The following is a 22,032-nucleotide window of genomic DNA, read 5'->3' as shown; positions in this document are numbered from 1 at the left end:
GTGATTCTGTGATTCTGTGAATACTAATATTGTCATCTCATGACTGATCTGGTTTTCTGGACAGCATGTGGTGTGTCCATATTACTAAAGCATACAACAGAGATGTGCTTTATCCATGCAATACTGGAGCACCATTTATAACATGCGACACATAACAAGGATAGGATTTCACTTTCAGATGGCAGATACCTACATTTAAGTGGTGACATATGGATGAAAGAGGTAGATACGCTCTCATTTTAATTAATATGCTGAATGAAGTCTAAAGAGCTACTCAACTTACTGAACATAAATGCCAATTTGGAGCTGAATCCTATCGCAAGTGACATGATGGTTTGCCAAGGCACAGTTATTTTTATAATTCCAGGTCACTTTTTCAAATCAGCCTGCTAACTGGGCTTGCTAGAGATGATGTGGATCCACAGACACTGACAGAAATGCAGAGTAGTGAAACACTCTGATTCCAGTTTCAAATCTAGTACAGCAGAGTCTCATTTTATCCTTCCTGTCTAATCATTCAGAAACATTTTGATTATTTCAATATCCTACTGTCCCTAATGTCAGAGAAGTTTGGATATTCAGCCTTATTTTACCGCTGAAACTGATCTGATTCAAGCTCTGCAACCAAACAACCCCATTTTGGATGTGAAAATTGCAAATGTATATCCATTTTCAATCTTTAAACAGTTGACCTTGCACACAGCAAGGGCTTACAGTCTAGCTGAATTCATTGCCAGTCATTCATGAATTTATTAATGGAAATTACTGACTGTGAAAGGAATTGGTAAGATTTAACAGTTTTGCATCTTCTCCAGCTGAGTGTTACGGTGCAGTGGAAAATGTTACTTACTCGTTCTCACACTTGCAGACTGTGACTGACTGTACGTTTTCCAGCTGTCACCACTGACTGTTCTGACACTGAACTCATAGAGTCTTCCCGGTCGCAGGCCATAGATGATGCGTACTTTTGATTTGCTGCTGCTGTAGGGATTGAATACTGTGAGGGGATCTTTTGGAAGCCACTGCAACTCAAAATCGTCATAGTCTGTCCAGTCTGGAGGACCCAGCCAAGTGATTGATAAGGAAGTGTTTGCAACATCAGTAAAGGATACAGTGTTAGGAGGGCTGGGTGCTACATGGAAAGGGGGGGAAAAAGGGGAAAAAGAAGAGATTCTTAACAAATTTTTACACAAGACAAATAAGATCAAACATGCATTATTTTCTTCATGCATCACAAAGTGGTTTCTATTATCCCATGTACCCAGCCAGTTACTGCATCAGTGCTGATGGTGGTGACTTTCATACATACATTTCAGACATTACATATCCCTGAGCCTTTGAAAGAAAAACAGTGCTGAACAAAATCATGCTCCACTGGTTTAATACCCTTAAGGATATCCTTTATCTTTATACCTTCAGTGACTCTTATAATAAATCCTCCCTCAGAACAAGCCTGTTGCATAGTTGTGAACTAATATGAATTCTGACAGATGGACTAAACAAAAATCCCAAAGCATTTGTGTCTTTTACCTGTTCTTCCTTCAGCGTTTGCTGTGTTGGTCAAGTCACCACTGTGAGTCACCACAACCAGAGTGTACTTTCTGCCAGGAATGAGCCCCTGGAAATGCCATTCTTCCAGGTCTTTCCTGTGCCATGTTTCTTTTTGTGTCCCATTTGGGTTGTAAAGATTCAGCTCATAGAAGTCAACATCTCCTGCTGCTGGACCCCAGGTGAACCACAGACTGTCTGTCATGTTTCGGTTGGATGCCTTAAGTCCAACAACTGGAGCTGGTACTGAAAAAAAGGAGATGAACATTACTTCACGTAAAACATCTTTAGGGTGAGGAGAAGCAACAAGGACAAGCAGACCTTACACTTATCCTGTAGTGAGAGCCACGTAATAAACTAGACAGCCACCATAGCAGGCCAAAAAGCCAGGAAGCATCAGGAAGTATATTTCAAGTTTCCTATTTTGAACTGCCACTGTCCCCAAAAGAGGCTGAAATGCTTATAATAGATAGTTTTGCAAATGTTAAGCAGCTTTTTCCCCGTCATCCAATTCTGAGGTAGCTGAAGAAAGCGTAGAGGCAGTGGTATACAGCAGTTACTATATGGTGCCTCAGATTATAAAGAAAGGTTTCATGGAGTGTCAGGGCTGCGAGAACTCCTTAGGAAACTCTGCTTCCCACATGTGGCTAAACAAACATGGAGCTGCAGCCAGAGGTCCCCATGGGAAATAAGTTTTGTTTCACTGGTAGGTTGCCTACCCCATTAACCCTACTTGCTTTGCCTCTTCTCTTTTCCACTCACAGACCAATATTGCTTTTAGGATGGGAGACAGCTGTTTTCCTTTAAGTCCTATGCAGCATACATTGGGATGTCCTTCTCCTGACCTAAGCACCTGGGAACTATTGCTTCATTTTTCCTCTTGTAACCACATCATTCAGAATTTACCTTCTTTATCTAATGCTTTTCATGTACAAGAGCCAATTTTGATATTTCTAATAGTTGCTCTAAACTAGCAGGAACATCAGGCTCAGACCAGTTCACTGGTGTCCCTCATTAGCAGCACACTAGAGACGGATGATTTTCTTTAGATGTTCTTGCCTGTTCTTCCAAAGACAGATGACTCATTAGTCAGGTCTCCGCTATGGGTAACAATCACCATTCGATATATCCTGCCTTGCCGCAGGTTCTGGAACGAACATTGCTGGAGGTGCTGCTCTCCTGAAATCCTGTCATGAAGGGACTTGTCTGGGTTGTATAGGAAGATGTCATATGAATCAAGCTCCCCTTGTGAGGTGGTCCAGCTGAAGGACAGTCGGTCAGTGGTGTTCTCTGTGACCTTCAGATTTGTGACAGCTGCTGGAACTGAAAAAGAAGGATAAATGCAAGAATAAATATCAAAGTGTCTAGCCACTATGCTGAACCTTTAATAAAGTAACAACTCATGGCTGGAATACATTTCAATTAAGCCACAAGTAGTTAAGTAATGTCAACATCAACTTTCAGAAGCAACAGGGAGGCATTTATGAGGTGCCGCTGAGTCTCTCCAATACAATATTTGTATTTCCCAGCAGGCCTGGTTCTTCAGTCTGTGCTCACACAGAACTGTCCATTAGTTTCTACAAGCAGCTTTAATTGAGTAAAGACTGCAAGACTTGGCTCTAAGTTTAGAAGTGAGTATTAACATCAAATCCTACGCTAAGAGCCTTGAGATTGTGTAAAAAAACCTTGATGACAATAAAGCATTCATGTGGTTCCATAACAGATAGACTGGGGGAAGCATTCAGCACTTTGGTTCAATTTCTTTATTATGAACTATGGCCACATTATTATGCTAATGAATTTCAGATTCACATACCAAGCACATATCAGGAAAAATGATGCATAAATATCTGGCATCTGTTCCTACTGGAATCTTTCCAGAATCAGGATATACAGATGATTCATGTATTTGACAATATCTAACTGAGGGAGCTATAAATAAACCAAGATGTTCTAATTACCTGTTCGACCAACAGTTTCTGCTCGTTTACTGAAGAGCCCGCCACTGACTGTCAAAACTTGTATTTTATACTTCTTGCCGGCTAATAAATCTTCAAATTTGTGCTGTTTGGCAGTAGCTGGCTCTGATTTGTTGCTCAGGAGGATTCCTTGCTCATTCAAGAGCAGAATGTCATATCTTTCAGCTACACCAGGAGCTTTCTGCCAGCTTACTAACAAGGAATGACTGCTGTAAGCATGATGGGCTAATAATTCCTGGACAGAAGCTGGAACTGAAAGCAACAATTAAAGTCAGGACATTACCAGGTGAAATACGGACCATTCAATATATGACTGTGAATAGAGTAATTAATAGGGAATATCTTTATACACTTGCATGTTCATTTGTGGAAAAAGAGGTATCTGCCCATGTGTTTGCACAAGCAAATAACTCCTAGACAAATACAATCAGAAAAAGTTACAGAGCCTCATGGACATCTGAACTGGGCACGGAGAAGAAAAAGGTATACATAAATTTTCATGGAAAGAGGGAGAAGGAGAGTGAGATGAACTGACCAAAACAGTTAAGAAAGGCATGTGAAAAAGAATGGAAAAAAAACAAAGTGGTAAATTGGTGCAAGATAGTGGCACAGAATAGAAAATGTTAGCCAGCAGGTGTTGCACAAAAGTCAAGGCCACAGCAAACACATGCAGGTGTTAAAGAGAGAGAATGGATTAAAAAACAAGGTGTTCTACTGTTTGTGTGTCCTGACACACAGTATATTGGGGCAATACATTGTCTAACAAGCCTTGACCATGCAATGGGCTCTGCTAGAACACAGTATTTGACTCCATGGAGGCCTGCAGATGGATGTGTCGGATGGGTACAGGCACAGGACTGGGGAGGGCTGGAACTGCATGGAACCCATAAAGGCACACTTTGGGCTGTGGACCTGAATTCCACTCATGTGACAGATCTCACTGGTATTAACAGAGCCATGCCTAAGCGTTTGCAAGAGTGAGGACTCATGCTCTTTGAGATAAAAACTTCTCATGACTCGGGGTCTGCCCATACCCGATGGTACGTTCGTAAACATTATTAAATAAGGGTAAGCTTCTGGGAAGAGATAATGCAATTTGCTCCTTGTCTCAAAAGAAACATACTTGTTCTCCCCAAAGTTGCTAAGCTGTTGTGCAATGTACCACTGTTAGATTGCACCACCACGCGGTACTGCTCCCCAGCTTCCAACTTGTGAAACACGTGCTCAGAGATGTGTTTGGAGACACTTTGGGAATCAAGCTGATGGTTTTGCTGAAATATAGTCACTGTGTAGGAATCAACATCTCCACCTCCAGGAGTCCAGCTGACTTTCAGGCTGTTTGTCATGCCTTTAGGTGACACATGAATGTTTCTGACTGCACTTGGAACTGGAAAAAAAAAGGAACACATAGGCACCTGCTTACAAATTTCCTTTTTGATTCAGACTTTTTAACTCCTACTTTTTTATGGCCACCGCAAATGAGTCAAAGGACAAAGAGCATTTGCAGGTACAAGTAATCTCACTCATAGGTAAACACAAGTAAAGCTGAAGGCATTTGTGTACGATTGTGCCATTTTAGAAAAGCAATTCCATGTGTTTACAGGAAGAAAAGTAAAGGAAATGTAAGTTAAGTTAAACAGAAAAAAGTTTGCAGTTCTTTTATCTGGATAACCTCCCTCTTCTCCGAATGACACTTTAGAAACATCTCAGAAAATCAAAGTTCTTTATGTACACTTACTTAGGCATTTTGCAGTTATAACCTCACCCAGTCATTTCAGGTGGGTAAACAGAGGCGTAAAATAGCTTAAGTGATTTAGCTAGAGATACTAAGCAAACAACTGGCATGCATGAGAATAACAGAAACCCAAACACTGACATCTCAATACCATTCCTATGAAAGAAATAAAAATATCTGCCAATAAGCAAAATATTGGTGCCTGTGACATTTATTTATTAAGCACAGATCAAATTGGCTGAAGTACTACTGTGAGTTTCAATGAGATCTGCTGTCTTTGTGCCAGTGTTACAGGAGCTCAGATAAGATCATGGTTCTCTCTTGATTTTTTGTGCCTCATTCTTTCCTCTAGAGGAGCCTCAACACATTTTAAATACCACATTATTTCTTACTTGTCAAGCCTTCTATGAAAGTAGCACGTTGTGCATCTCCACTGATTGTCAAGACAAGAATTTTGTACAGACGTCCTGGAGTCAGAGCCGTGAACCAATACTCCTCAATGGTGTTTCCAAGGAAAATGGGTGGGAAAATCTTCATATCATTGAAGAGGAGCTGAATCTCGTATTTATCAACATCCCCCTCAGCCTTTGACCAAGTTACCTGCAGATCTTCTGTGCTTCTGTTACTAAGAGTCAGTTCCTTCACTGACTCTGGCACTGAAGAGGTGAGAAGAAAGATAAAGGAAACTTCTGAGGACTTATTACCGGTCACAGAAAAAAGATAACAGCCAAGGCCATGGTCCCCAGCTAAAACTTTTCATTCAGTCCCCTAGGAAAAGCAGCAGATTGCACTTATTTGCAAGAGTTGCTGTTTGTGGTTTGCACCATACCTAGCACGGGAAAGTCTCATTTCAGAACAGGGAGTACACCATCTATCAGCATAAAAATAAAAAATAATAATGGAGCCTGCACAGATTTTGCATAGCCAACAAAAATTGAATAGGATCTGCATGTACAACAAATGTGGTGCAAAGGCATGAGCTAGTGGAGACCCAAGGCAAGCCATCTATGTGATCCAGCACCACACTGCACAGTTCCCAACTCCTGCCAAATGCAGGTCAGTTATTTTTGCCCAGTGCTACATCTGTGTTAATAAACTTGGTTTCTTAGCACAGATCATTAGCTTACATGTAGTGCTAGGTGACTGCATCCAGATCCCTGCTGGCTTATAACGAGCCACCTTACCACTCTTGCCCCATGCTTTCCAACTCCAGTTCTTGGGGTAATTTAAATAGGGTGAGGTGTAGCCTACCTTCTTCCTTATACATTTCCATGACCAGAAAAAAACGTCTTGTACACTCTGGCATAGTTTAAGCATAAATACTAAGCTTATGTGGAAATATGTACAACTGTTTTCAAGTTTTCCATGTTTCAAGCACAGGTCTCTCACTTTCTGTATGTCTGTAACTTAAACATTGGTCAAAAACTAAATACTGCTTTCCATATTTGGAACCACACACATTCAAAGAGTCACACTCAACATCCTATGTCAAAATCATATGAGATTTTTCAGCCCAGGTATGGTAAATAGAAGAAAATCTTGGAGTGTCTCAGGATGTTTCTGGGGTATTTACTTACTTGTTCTCCCATAGACCCTTTCACTAGTTTCGTATTTCCCACTCCTTGTGCTGACTGTGACACTGTACTGCCTCCCTGGAACCAGATTAGTGAACACACATTCATTTTCATCCTTTGGGACACTTTTTGTTTGGATGAAATCATTGTTGTTCTTGATGATCACTTCATAATTATCAAAATATCCGGAGGCATGTAACCAGGACACCTTCAAGTAGTCACTTCTGGCTGAATTGCTGACAGTAAGTCCCTGAACACTTGAAGGGACTGAAAAAAAATCCAGAATTAAAGATTCAGAAAGCAATAATTTCCTGAAGTCACAGGAGTTGCTGTAGTGGAGTATATTTGTGGTTATTACCAGACTTTTCTGAGGAAGTTGCAAAAAGACCACAACGTGGAGTTAAGCAATGCCCTGCCCTCTAAAAGAGTAACTCTGCAGTTTCCAGGCTGCTTTACATCGTATGACAATAGTTTGCCTTTCCAATTTTTGATCTTTTGGAACTTGGGCAGTTTTGCTTATAGCAGTGAGTTCCATGGGTTCACACTAGTCCTGAATTTGCTTCTCATTTGAATGGCTATCCCTTGGATTTTCACTTACATCATGAGAAGACTAAAATTGCACTAACTTGATACTCTTTATCATTTTAACACACCTTACCATCTTTCTTTTATTCTACTGCTTTACCAAGTGTAAAGTCTTGGTCCTTTCAATCTTCGAGGAATTTTAAAAAGTTTTCCATCACTACTGCAATCCTTCATAAAATTTCTCTATTCCTGTTATAACCTCCTTGAACACTGCATGACCAAAACCATAGACATAGGTGTTACATGACCAAAAACAAGACATGGGTGTTACTCATTTATGTGACACCTTATTAACATTTCAGTAGTCAGCTCCTATCCTGTTCTTTCAGTGTTTGAGTAACTTTTTGCGGGGATGGTCTGCAGGATACACTTGAAGAGCCAAGTAGAGGGATTAAGGGCAGGAAAATGCACTTGAGCCAAAACTGATACATGATTTCTGCTCGCTCACAGGAGCTGACACCTCACTTCTATTCATGCTAAAGTAATTTTGTATAACATAAAGCAGCAGTAGGGGCATACGACTAAGACTAAGTCTGTAAAGTTGTAATTTTATGGTTTGACCCTCCAACCCCTACTCACCCATCCCAGTTCGGTCAGATATTGATAGATCATTGATAATGGCTATATAAAGTGGTTATGGCGACTGCACGTGCTCAGAGGCTCTTTTACCTGTTCGTTCCTGGCTGAAGGAATAATTTTCATACTTCCCACTCTTCGTGGTTATCATCACATTGTAAAGTGTGCCTGGAGTAAGGCTGCTGAAGGAGCATTCACTGAAGGATTTGGAAACGGTGAGAGTCTGAACAATCTGGCCATCGTGAGAGAGTGTTACCGAATAACTGTCTACATCTCCAGAAGCTGGCAGCCAAGAAACACTGAGGTAGTCACTTCGACCTGAGTTATTTACTGTTACTCCAGTAACACTGGAAGGAACTGTGCAACAAAGAGGAAAAAACAGAAGAGCTTTAACTAGCCAATTCCTATTGTTGTGAGAATGCCTGGAAAATAAGCAGTGTGGGACTCCTGAGCAGCTCTGCACTGACTCCCACTCAGTAGCACTCATCCGCTTTTTGGAAGGAAATTGTCTTTGGTGGCACAATTCCAGCACTTCTAAAATCCCAGAAGATGAGTTATCCCCTCAAATTGCCATTCATCAGTAATAGCAGTAACTACTCAGGCTTGTATGAAGTTGGGGCCTGTAGCAGAATGTGTTTCATTTACAATGAGTTCTCTGACGCCTAGTGGCCAAAAGATGAATGTAATTTGTTTTTCAAGCCAGCAAGGCGAGCTCAAAGGCTCCACATTGCCAGAACTACCATCACTCGGGTACAAAATTATCAGTTATTACAGGGGCAGACCTTAATCATAATGAACTGCCACATTTTTACTGGACTATGATGCACTGAAGGGACTTACCTCAGTAGAGGGGATGCCCATCAGCTGTCAGAGTCAAAAATATTAGAAGATTTTACAAAATATGCCTAAGTACTTTAAGCCTTTTAGTGTTATTCTTCTCCAATTGTCTTTCTTTTTTTTTTTTACCTGAAAATAGTTGTTTTCAAGAACATCAGAGGAAACTGCAGAATGCCTGGCCTTTGCCAAATTCACATAAAGGGTGAAACTGCACTGTGTTGTCAACTTTTTACCTCTATTTAAATATCCAAAGGACTGGCATTACATTTCATGAGTCATTAAATTACAGAGTTTGATGCAGTAGTAAATCCTGTCCTATGCAGTATAGAAGGGCCTCATAACAAGTAATTTACCCTGGCGGACATTCTTTAATGTTGGATTGGAAAAAAAGAATGGGTCATGAGAGACTGAGACACAAATTCATCCCACCACCTTTAGGCAGCTAATTTGCACACCTAAGTAAGGAGCAATCACCGTATGCTGCCATCTAGTCAATGGAACAAGAAAGTTCCTTCCAAGGAGTGATTCACCCACGACAGCTGTACATCGCTCTCAGGGCATATTTTTGTGTTCACTACAGAGTGATCCTGCTGTACAGAGCTCCTGCTGTACGCAGAGCAGTTAGCTCCCTGAAGCTACGTTAACAGGACTTTGGACCCACAGTGCACCTGAGGCCACACACAGGAATTATATGTCTGAAACTCCTGTATTTCTGAAGTCTCAGTCCAGTGGCTTAATCACAAGACCATTTCGTTCAACAAGTTCAGCTTTTAGGAACTGAAAAAAGACATGCTGGAGTTTTTTCCTTTTTACCTGTCCTCCCCTCTGCGATCGTTTGCCTTGAAGATATCCCCCCGCTGACAGTGGTGACAACAACAGAATAAAGTCCTCCAGGTTTCAGGGGATAGAAATGGTATCTGTTGGTTTCACTGGGAACAGTCTCATTTTTAATGACAACATTCTCGTGAATCAGTAGCACCTGGTACGAGTCTACATCTCCCAGTGCTCTTGTCCAGTTGGTGAACAAGCTGTTGGTTGATCCCTGACTTGCCACAGTCAGACCAGTCACTTGGGCTGGCACTGCAAAAAAAAATTGTCATAATGTTACTGAGGAGAAACAAAATAAAACAAAACAAAATTCCCCAAATAACACGACTTTAGTCACACTGAGGAAGTGCATCAAAAGAACATTCCAATTTGCAGCCAGACTCAACAGGACTAAAAATAATCCAACTGTGGACTGCTTCCTGTCTGATGGGATGTGGTCTATGGGAAACTATCTAAGGCACAGAAAGGTCTTGCAGGCTTTAGCACAGCTTTTCTCAGTCAGACCAAAATGATTCAAGATCAGTGAATGGGAAGAGATGACATTTTATAAATACTGTTAAACAAAAGCCATCAATTTAGGAAATCACTTGGTTTTGTGATGACTATTTCAAATACAGTCTGTGTCTTTCATTCTCCCTTTCCTCTCCTATTCTCTATTTCTCACCCATATTAAATCGCAAACTAGTTTGATGAATACCTCAGGCACAGTCATCTATACCTCAGAGAAGTGTCAGACCCTTTAATTTTGGGCATAACTGAGATGGATGGTTTTGGTTTTACTTTTTACATCAGAAGATCTGCAGGTTACTAACTTTTCTAGCATCCAAACATGAATTAATTGTTAAACTAACATGACATTTATCTAAGTACAAGCTGGTGAACTTAGCCAGACCAAAAAGGAAAAAGAAAGAACAGAAAGGAATGGAATATCTAGAACAAATTTTACCCACTTTTTTTTTCAATTTGACAGTATTTGGCCAAAGCAAGGAAATACAGTTACTTCTTTCTAAGTATTTCTGCTTACATGACCAAATAAAGAACTGTTTAACTTTACAAAATGTGACTGTAAGCTTCATCTCTTGTTTTGTATCAACCTTTTTGCACACTTAGTATTGGATTAGCAATCATTAACAAAAGCTAGAAAATTAGGCACATAGCTGAAAAAAATGTAACATTCCTGTAAAACTGAATCAAAAATCCCATCTGTTTTACAATACTGTCGTAACATAGCAAGGTCCAACAAGAACGATTTCTATGCTAACGGCACTTTCAGTGACATCTCAGGCTTCCCTGGAAGCTGACCAATCTTGGAAGCATTTAAGATGTATTTTTATCATATTTACAGCAATATTTTGCAAGCCCAGTAGATTGTCCCACTGAAAAGAAGACTCGGAGGTCTGGAATGCTTATTAAGACCTATGTTCAAATTCACTGATGTTCATTCTTTATCACTTTGAATGTAATGCTGACGCACTATCCCTTTCTGATGTGTTTTCAAGCATTGGTTCCTACTAGTGAAGTGGGACACTGTAACCTTTATGCCTGAATAGGCCTCCTAAAGGGGTGTAAGGCAGAAGGAAGTGAAATCCCGCTATCTAATCACATAGCAAAGAAATGAAATTGTCAGTCAAATGTTTCAGGCCTTGGAAGGAGTTACAACACTTTAGCAAGGACCACTATCAAGTCATAGGCATGATTAGATTCATACACTAGCAGCTTGTTTTTCCCTGTGCTGTGCCAGACCAGAGCTACATTTTAAGATTTTGCTTGCACTGGAGAATGCATAAGTCAAGCAGAGTAAAGCAACTCATATGGTTTAACTTGTACACGTGCACAAGATTAGCACTCTGCAGGGGGTGGGAATGGGACCTTCCTTGTGTCACAGTCATCATCCTAAGTAACAGATACAGATTTTTGAATCAGAAAAGCAAAGAGATTCAAAATACAGTTTCAAGGTCACATATGTTTTGTGTCTGTCAACCCTGGAATGTTCCCCCTAAAGCAACATTTTCCTGTGTGGTGGTGTTTTTTTTTTTCCAGATGATGAATGCTTTGAATCAAGGAAGTGACCTTCCTGAAGACACCCCATGAAAATTGTTCTTCTTATATGGAATCTTGTGCTAATATAGATTGATCAGAAGTGACCTAATATTTTAGAAAACTGTTTTGCTTAGCATTACCTATCCATTTCCCCAAAATCTTAAATAAATACTGCAAGATAACTGACAATCAGAAATAAGAGACTCAGAAACATAACTTTTCTATTGAAGAAACAAATGTAAATTCAAGTCTCTTGATATTTAGACACTGAGTTCATTCAGTTCACTACAAAGCAAATAAAGTTGTTAATGCTTAACAGAAGTAAAGATCAAAACAGTTTGACAGGATGATACCTGTTCTTCCTTCCACTGAAGTCCAGTTGCTTAAAATCCCACTAATGGTAGTGATGGTAGCTGTATATTTTCTTCCAGGTACCAACTCTGTGAAAGTGAATTCCTTAGCTTCTTTTGCAAGCCCTTTTTTTATGACAGTAAGATCCCTGTCTCCCAGTGAAACCACATAGCTGTCCCATTCCGCAGCTGGGGTCATCCACATGACACTAAGTGAAGATTCATTAGCATGCTTCACACGGAGTTGGAGAACAGGCTCTGGAGCTGTAAAGGTACACAAATATCACAATAAGAACAGGACTTTGTAGTGAACACACACGTCATATCTCAAGCTGCTGTAAGGAACCTGTTCTATAAGACAGAAATGTGACAGCAACAGAGTATTTATAATCAAGAGGAGATTCTTTACGTTTCTCCAGGAAGCCAATCTTACAAATCTAGCATTTGTGCTACTTTTCCAGTAAAGAGCTGTGGCAGCAGACTTCAGCAATGCATTATGGCTGTAACGCTTAGGTTTAAACTTATGCCAGGATGTACATTTTAGTATGAATCATAGAATCATAGAATAGTTTGGGTTGGAAGGGACCTTTAAAGGTCATCTAGTCTGACCCCCTGCAATCAACAGGGACATCATCAACTAGATCAGGTTGCTCAGAGCCCCATCCAACCTGACCTGGAATGTTTCCAGCAATGGGGCATCTACCACCTCTCTGGGCAACCTTTTCCAGTGTTTTACCACCCTCATTGTGAAAAATTTGTTCCTTAGATCTAGTCTAAATCTGCCCTCTTTTAGTTTAAAACCATTACCCCTTGAGCTATTGCTACAGGCCCTGCGAAAAATTCTGTCCCCATCTTTCTTATAGGCCCCCTTAATGTAGTGGAAGGCTGCAAGAAGGTCTCCCCACAGCTTTCTCTTCTCCAGGCTGAACAACCCCAACTCTCTCAACCTGTCCTCCTAGGAGAGGTGTTCCATCCCTCTGATCATTTTTGTGGCCCTCCTCTGGACGCGCTCCAACAGGTACATGTCCTTTCTGTGCTGAGGGCTCCAGAGCTGGATGCAGGACTGCAGGTGGGGTCTCACCAGAGCAGAGCAGAGGGGCAGGATCCCCTCCCTCAAACTGCTGGCCACGCTCCTTTTGATGCAGCCCAGGATACGGTTGGCCTTCTGGGCTGTGAGAACACATTGCTGGCTCATGTCCAGCTTTTTGTCCACCAGCACCCCCAAGTCCTTGTCAGCAGGGCTGCACCTGATCCCTTCATCGCCCAGCCTGTACTGATCCCGGGGGTTGCCTTGACCCCAGTTGCAGAACCCCGCACTTGGGCCTTGTGAACCTCATGAGCTCCATTCCTTGAGCTTGTCCAGGTCCCTCTGGATGGCATCCCGTCCCTCAGGCGTGTCAGCTGCACCACTCAGCTTGGTGTCATCTGCAAACTTGCTGAGGGTGCACTCTATCTCACTGCCTATGTCATTGATGAAGATATTAAAGAGCACTGGTCCCAGTACAGACTGAGGGACACCATTTGTCACTGGTCTCCAGCTGGACATAGAGCTGTTGACCACTACCCTCTGGGTACAAACATCCAACCAATTCCTCATCCACCGAACAGTCCACCCATCAAATCCATATCTCTCCAATTTAGAGAAGGATATTGTGGGGGAATTTTGCATTCACAGAGCAGAACCGTTCACAACGAATGGAAATGCAGTGAAATCAGTGAGCCTCCTCTTGAACTGTGGGTGCTGGACAGGGATACAAAACATTTGTACCATAAAATAGATCTACTCCAATTTAGCTGGAAAAAACAAGGATGCATATAGGGTCAGAGTGACATTGATTTTCACAGAATCACAGAATTTTGATTTTGCGCTGGTTCATATCTAAGTGAAGCTGGAAGACACAGTGGTATAAAAAAATAATTCTATCAGTGAGCTTCTGTGTGTGTTCATTGTGCATGCATGCACACAGAGGGCATCTGTTACCTAACGTAGTCCCTTGACCTGATTTTGTCCCTGTTACTCTGAAATACAACTAATTTTCCAAGACTGTGGGTTTACGTAGGAGAAAATTAAGTCAGAACAGGGCCTAATACCTATGCTTCATAACAGGTACATTATGTACCTGGCTGTGGGTCAAATACAGTTGTGATACACCCACTGATGGATATTGTTAATTGGACTATGTTCTAATCACTTAGCTTTGTCAATTAAAAGTAACACCATAAACTTAAATTACTTGTAACGTGTATCAAAGTAAGCAAGATAAGAATCTGCCTTCCTCTGATCAAGTTGGCTAAAAGTTAGAGAAAGCTTCAGTTCTGTAGCATCTACTGGTCTTGCCATTGTGCAAAATCAACAAAATGAAGCCCTCAGGGAATGACAGGTAAGGGTGTAGCAGGAAAGGTGGGCACCAGGAAGTGTGAGGATAAAGTCAGCTGGCCCTATCGTATCTCACATTCTCCTGTGAGATAAGGCTCAGGCTTGAGCCTTACCTAAAACTCCTCCTCCAAGTCATCTTCTCCTCTGAATTGCACTTATTTTGCATTCACAGAGCAGAACCATTAACAATTATATTGCAACTATTTTTTAAGTTTGAAGCAATCGGATGTGGCTTTGACTAGCAAGCTCCAAAAGAATTCCAGTAATGTCACTGCAGTCTTTATGGATTTCCTTTGGAAAGGCTGACTTGAACTGGCTAACCCCATTTTATTTCTGGAGCACAGGAACAAGAATTGAGACATTATGGAACAGCCACACTAACATATACCTCAGCTAGTTTTGGTTAACACTATTGATACTAACTAGTTATACAAGCTGCCAAGTAAACCAGTTTGCCACTGAACACACTGATGAACAATACAGGAAAACCTATATTGCTCTCTTTAAAGCACTATATAGGGTGTCTGCAATCAGCTATAAAATGTAACTGTAAAATGTTATACATATAGTGTTATGCCTCAGTCATGACAGAACGGTGATATAATTCCCAAAACTTTCACTAACAATACATGTGCCACAAAAATAACCCTGAAAGTTTTCATAGAATTGCTAAAAATAATTATTTCTGTTTTTCACAAGGGAGCTCCTTCATACTGTATCAATAGTGAAATTCATCTGTGGATTCCCAAGTACTATTTCTTTCTGATTGTCCACGGAACCCAGCTGAACATTTTGCACTTTCACGCTTCCCGGACCAGCACGCTGACCTGTTCTCCCTGTGCAGCTAGTTTTGCTCTGCAAATTGCCACTCTCCACAATGACGTCCACATCGTACTGCCTCCCTGGGATGAGGCCCACGTCGTGGATGAGGTATTCCGTCGTGTCCTTCTCGAGGGTGGTGTTGAGCACCAGGGCTGAGAGGTTCCACAGGAGCAGGCGGTACCTCTCCCAGTCTCCTGCAGGGGGCAGCCAGGTGACTCGCAGGGACCTCAGCCAGCCACCACCACCGGCTTTCAGCTCAGAAACTTTCTGGGGAACTGAAACACAGAGATGGAGAGGGTAATTTTGAAGTGGGGTTATTTCTGGTAAGATGTAACTGCAGACTGGCAAGACCTGCCTCGCAGCATAGCTATTGTAGAAGTACTTGGATGAGTTAGAGCAACGTGAGGTATCTTATCACAAAGGCTGGCATTGATTTTAAAGGTAATTTTTACTCTTCCCCACACAAACCACTCACTTTTTCAGTGTTATTTTCTGGCATGAGAAATGGGGAACCCTGCTTAGGGCAGGCAAAATCTCCCCCATGCACTTCTCAGATGCATCTTAGCAGTTTTCAGACTAAAAATACATAACCCAGCTCTACCCAGGCTGCCACATGCCCTTCTTAATCCATGCTGTTGGTAGTAAAGAAAGCTGAGACCTAATCTTTTCCTATTGTAGATATGTGCCTGGAGCAAGGGATAATAGTAGACCTTACAAAATGACTTAAAAATCTGTTAACAATTTGACTGCATGCAGACTTCCCCATAATGTAACTTATTTTATACACTATGCTGAGTTGAATTCAAGATAACACAGTTGGTCAGAAGTGTAGTACTGTGGAACAGTTTTGTAACAGACTCACCCAACTCTAAGGTCCAAAATGCATTATTGTTTCCTGCTCCCAAGCTATGCTGAAGCTGCTTTTGGCTTCCAGATTAACTGTTGTCAGGGAGTCAGGAAGGGGTACTCCTGGAACAATATTGTGCTCTTTTATCTTATTTCGCCTGGAATCCAGATAATTTTGTCTCCTACAATGATTTTCTACAAGGCCAATGTAGGCAAAATAGCATTGGTGTTCTTACTGAAGCAGAAGACTTACACGTTCTGCCAGTTGCCATCCGATCAGTAAACAGTTCACCACTGATTGTGCGGGCAGTAACCTGATAAAGACGTCCTGGAGTTAGCTTGTCAAAGTGAGTCTCTGTGACCGGTGGCTGTAGAGTTTTGACTTCTTTAACTGATCCAAGATGAGACAGGGTGATATTATAGAAATTGAGGTTTCCTGAAGGTCTTCTCCACTTAACTTTTAGAGCATCTAAGCTGTCATCGTTAGTCACCATCAAATCTAAGACTTCAGCTGGGGCTAAAAAAAGAAAATAGGAGAATAAAATACTTCGAGCACGGAACATATTTGGACCTGCTGCCTCCAAACTGCGATAGTTAAATTTTGCTTTTGAATAGTTATGTGAGATGGAGTATGCATGATTGTGCCTGAACAGTGAAAGGGCAAAGTCTGGTCACAGTGAAACTAAACCCAGCCCTGTTTAAAATATTTTGTTGCTGAGAGTGACACCTCTTATGATGCCCACTCTTGTTTCATGGAATAGAAAATCTGTTAGCTATGTCTGCACTCACACTAGTTGCTCTGACTATAAAACAGACGAGGCACATGCTCCTAAGAACAGAGATGCCTGCATAGATTTCGGTAGAGTGAACACTACAGCATCACTGGAGCTATACCACATTTACACCAGTGTAGAAGGGATTGGAATCAAACTCCTGTATTCAAATGCCCCACCAAAAGAAAGGCATAGCCACCTCCAATGTCTTCATTTCTCAGGCCTGGGGCACACTAGGTACTGAAACGGAGGACTGTGCTGCAAGCTAGATGGACTGTGTTTATGTTCCCAGAAAACTCATGAGATTTAAAATTTTTGCACCCCACAACAGGAAGAAATAAAAAAATTATTAAGAAATAAAATGAAACAAGAGTATAACCCCCAGAACAGCCAGTGCTAGGTGACAACAGCACTCATCTATATGCCCTAGACGTCACAATATTGTTCACTTAATATTAACTTATATTTACATGGTGAGATTTCTGTAGGAGAAACTGCACCTTACGTTTCCCAGAAATTAAGGAAAGCAAAGGCATGAGCCTGGTTTTGCTTACATGAGTGTTTTAAACATTGGACTCTAGCAGGACGTGATCTTATTTTTCTCGCTATGACAACAGAACTCTATTCTGAAAAACCTTCCTGAAAAAAAATCTTCATTTCTAAAACTCTGGTTCTGTGAATAAATACTTCTCTGTGAAAAAGAAACCCCAACATTCAATTTTAAAGTTCTTAACCTGCTCTACATTTGTTTTCACTTCCTTTTCAGAAGTGCAGCTATTTTGCAATCCAGAGAAAAAAAGTCACAGAAAATATATTTTTGCAAAACTCACAACCCCTACATTCTCCATTCAGCTAAGTAAGAATCATGGAGTTAAACTGCCTTCAGTACTGTGAAATAACCAGACTACACACTGCCTCAATTCACTGAGAAGTTCAAACAGGAGTCACATGAACCTCTTTCACAGATATGAGGTGATACCAGGGCACTTGGGCTCAGATAGTTAACACAGAACTTTACATGTTTAATGGAGCTGCCTACATTAAGCAGTGCAGCTAAGTTAGCTGCTGACTTTGCTGCCATGCTAACTTAGGGAGCCAAACAAGCCTGTGGCGTTTCTCCCTCCCTCTATAGCCTTTGGAGAGAAACACCTGCCAAGGGTAATTCAGCCACTGAAGTCTGGGAATATACACTTGGAACATGAATCATTTATTATTCTGAAATATGCCCTGTAAAATTATTAGATTATGGCCTTAGCTTCTTGTTCTGTTGTGCTGAATACTGAAATCATACCTGTCCTGACTGTTTGAAAACTGCTGCTCTCCAATCCTGCAGCCTGGGTTATGATAGAGAGGTTATACAGGTGGCCCGCTGTAAGTCCTGAAAAAGTGTAGGAAGTCAGAGGATCTTCTTGGTGAATCTCATGAACTGGGACATGATTATCCAGTAACACCAGCCTGTAACGATCCACGTGCCCAGAGCCAGGAGACCATGAAGCATGGATAGTGTCTGTCTCAACACTGACCTGAATATTTTTCACAGGGGATGGAACTGTTGGAATAAAAAACACATGCTTAAGGCCTAACGGTTATCTCCACAATTTTGGCAATTTTGAACAGATTTGCTTTTGAACTATGTTGAGTTTCTTTAAGGTTAGTGAAAACCCAATCCCAAATTTATGTCCAAATACACCATAACAACATGCCTCCACCCTTAGCAACCAACTCCTTATGTTAGTCACAGATTCATGTTTTGTTTATTTCTACTTATAATCAATGGATACATACATATATATATATCTCCTGCCAGGAAGAATAATTAAGAATATTTGTTGATTTCAAAATGCAGAACTGCAAAACACTGTAAGTGGTTGCATTTAGATGAACTACAGTAAAAGAAGACCTACCAGTAGATCCACTTATGTGAAGTTCCAGGGTACTCTTATTTCCAGCAACTGCACTGAGGACAATGTTGTATTTATTCCCAGGAATGAGACTGGAAAAAGTATTTTCTGTTTTTGAAATTCTTCCTGGTACAGAGACTTCTCGTATCTTTTTATTATTGTGATCAAATAATACTAGATTATAAAAGTCCACCTTTCCTGAGGAAGGATCCCACTGAACCTGCAAGCTTGTGAGTGTAGTTTTTTCCTTATTGATTTCAAAACGAGGTGGTGGTAAGGGATCTGTAGTTAAAAAAAAAAAAAAAATCCAACAGAAAACATAAACTGGTATTTTTTGCATTGGGATTGCCTGAAGTTTTACACAGCAGTACAACAAACCTTCCAAAACTCTCCCTCTATCATTATCATGCTGCCAATGCTTTTCAAAAAGTCTTTTTCTTTCCTTCTATAAACATCACATCGCTGCAACCTGTCTACAAGAGTGTCCTGCAGAATTCAGAAATGTTGCTTGTGTGTATGTGTACACACTCATTCACACACACACACACACATAGAAGAACACCTCCAGTTGTGGATGTATATAACAAGCTTGGAAATCTGCTGATAGTAAAACTGTAACAACTTTAATAAGAAACAGAAAACATGAATACCCAGCAAATTACACTCAATGCCTCAATGGAATGTAGCTTTATAGATAGAATGACACCAGAGGCTTTAATTTCCTAGCACTCAAGCTAAACACTTTATCACTAATGGGCATGAGCATCTATACAATTTTAAGGGCAACAATCCTTTGATTTTAATATTAACTTCAACCACTTCAAATAGATTCCAATAGAACATGCTTCTGCTCTGCTGTAGTATTGTTCATATAAATGTAAAAAAACCCAAACAGTACATTGGATAAACTTTTAGGAACTATATTTAACTGGAGCTATTTCTCTGAGAAACTCTCAAAATTCATTATGTTATTTATTAAGGAGCTCTCAAGTAAAATCACCTGTAAAATCTGATACACTCTAAAGGGATGGCAAACATTGGCCAAAACAAAAGACTCTGGTTGCTTCTATTCTCCAGGTGTATTTCATCACTCACAAGACTTCGTGCAAATCAAAAGAAATGTATTACATGCTGATGTACTAAGGTATTGACATTTATGTCTCCCAATAAGGTTAAGGAATTGCATATTAAAAAGGTATCGTAAAACAACCCAAAGCAGCAAAATCAAGCATTCACAAGTTCAGGAGTTAAATAATAAAGGTTTCCCAACAATTTAACAACTAAACTTGGCTTCCACATGACTACATGCTGTGCTACTCTTGCCTTGCATCAGACAGGGAGTGTGTGGTGTACCCAGCCTGGGAACTGAACATAAGAACATCAACCACATGAACAGTGGTATTAAACACAGAAAAATAAGGCAGTTTTCCCAACGCAGTCATCGCTGCCTGGTTCCCTGAACAAGGCAGACAAAAGAGTGTGAGATCACATAATGAAAAACTGCACTGTAAAGGCTGAAAGGACGAAGTCGAACCTATACCCACCCTACAAATACAGTGGTAGGGGTCATGGGGCTAGTAGCCTTTAAGCTGTTTTTTCTTCAAAGCCTGGATGGCACAGGGAGAGGGTTTAAACGCTCCTTACAAAGCGCTGCTGAGAACATACTGGTGCCAGGTTTTGGTGGTATTCACTGTCAATCAAGTATATCAGGAATTTCAACGGAGTATCTCCCCCCTTGGAGACATTCAAAAGCTGTCTGGACGTGGTCCTGGGCAACCGGCTCTAGGCAGTCCTGCTTGAGCAGGGGGCTTGGACCAGAGGTCCCTTCCAACCTCCACCATTCTGCGATTCTGTGAAAAATACTGTATCCCTTTGAACCCAGGTCTCTGCTTAAATTCACATTTTCTTGCTTTGGACCACAGAGATGCTAGTGCTCTTCAGAAAAAGAGATGAAAATTAAATTAACAAAATCAATAAATAAAAATAACTATCTTCTTTTCTTGACCTCTTTCTTAAAGGCCAAACTAACTCTGCTTAAATCTGAAAAAAAAACCAATAAAAAAATTAAAACTCAAGTCGAAGACCAAGCACATCAAACTTCAGGCCAAATAGTTAAAACTTCACCCAGTTACAGCAATTGAAACAGGAGGTTTTAATGAAAAGTGTCAGGAAATCTTAACAATAGGCTTGACTACCAGCTCCACCTATAACATATACTAAGCCACTAAAGACTATTATGTTGGCAAAAGTGAATAGTGGGGGTATAATCTTGTTCCTTGAAGGCAATTGTTCTAATCAGAAAGGTCAAACTTTGGGAGTGAGAAATAAACTAGCACTATATATGGTCAGATGCACAGCCAGCTGAAAAAGTTTTAATTTGACTGATACCAGGAGAACAGTCATGATAACTGTGAAGAAGATTAACTCTCTCTCTGACAAAGTCAGGATAAGGTTGACTGCTTGTTAGTCCTGCAAAAGTAATCAACATTGTAATCGGCATTATTTGCCAAACTCTGCAAAAGAAGACACCTCCTTCATTTTTAGAAGCGCTTATACTGTCCTGGGTAATCTGTCTTCTAAGGTGCATTAGCAAAGAAAAGAGTTGCGTGCCTAGAAGGTGAAGTTCAGAAATTCAGACTTTATCTAATCTATCTGGTCCAGAAAACAAAACACTCAGTGCTTTGTACATCCGCTAGAACAAAGGAACAATGAGAATGGGAAGTTCCTGGGCTGAAAGAGCCCTGGATGGAAACAAACACTTAAAAAGCCATTTACATTGTTATACAAGTCTCTGCTGGCAACGATACAACACTGATATATCACAGAAATAAAATATTTTCACAAAGATATTTTTATACCATTTGATACTATATGAATTAATGTTTCCTGGTCTACAAAGGCATCTTCCAGAAGACTTAATGTTTGAATTATATTGCACCTCCATTTTCACTTTTGGGGAAGAGGATAAGCTTTGTGTGCACAGCTGCTACAGATATATTTTACAGAAATGATAGATATAGTTATGTCCAATCCCAATGACAGGATTCACAAATACAGCCTGTAAGCACTGAAAACACCCCTGATGTTACAAGCCTTATGCAGAAGAAACAAAATAACTGAGATAAGAGGCCAGGACTGAGTAATGGGGAATTCCTGCCAGTCTCAGCCATCTTCTTACCAAATTACTCATTTTTTCCTAGTTTTCCCTATTCATAAAACAGTAACTTACTTCACAAGAACTTTTATGAAGGTTACGTAAAG

At 40.6% G+C, this 22,032-nt stretch overlaps 1 protein-coding gene across 1 annotated transcript; it reads right to left on the bottom strand.

Annotated features, from left to right (window-relative positions):
• Positions 1 to 850: 850 nt before the first annotated feature.
• PTPRB (protein tyrosine phosphatase, receptor type, B) lies at positions 851 to 19,053 on the bottom strand (the record flags this gene model as incomplete). Its single annotated transcript, XM_010285893.1, has 14 exons — positions 851 to 1,132; positions 1,531 to 1,794; positions 2,608 to 2,871; positions 3,510 to 3,779; positions 4,651 to 4,914; positions 5,655 to 5,918; positions 6,840 to 7,103; positions 8,091 to 8,354; positions 9,648 to 9,914; positions 12,056 to 12,316; positions 15,257 to 15,526; positions 16,351 to 16,614; positions 18,162 to 18,419; positions 18,775 to 19,053. Coding segments are annotated over 14 exons (3,735 nt in total), but the record flags the coding sequence as incomplete, so codon positions are not given.
• Between the last annotated feature and the right edge of the window lie 2,979 nt (positions 19,054 to 22,032).

This window comes from Phaethon lepturus, unplaced genomic scaffold (assembly GCF_000687285.1).
Source record: "Phaethon lepturus isolate BGI_N335 unplaced genomic scaffold, ASM68728v1 scaffold14944, whole genome shotgun sequence".
NCBI classification, from domain to species: Eukaryota; Metazoa; Chordata; class Aves; order Phaethontiformes; family Phaethontidae; genus Phaethon; species Phaethon lepturus.
Note: the sequence above shows the minus strand (reverse complement) of the source record. Positions and strands in the feature narration are given on the sequence as shown.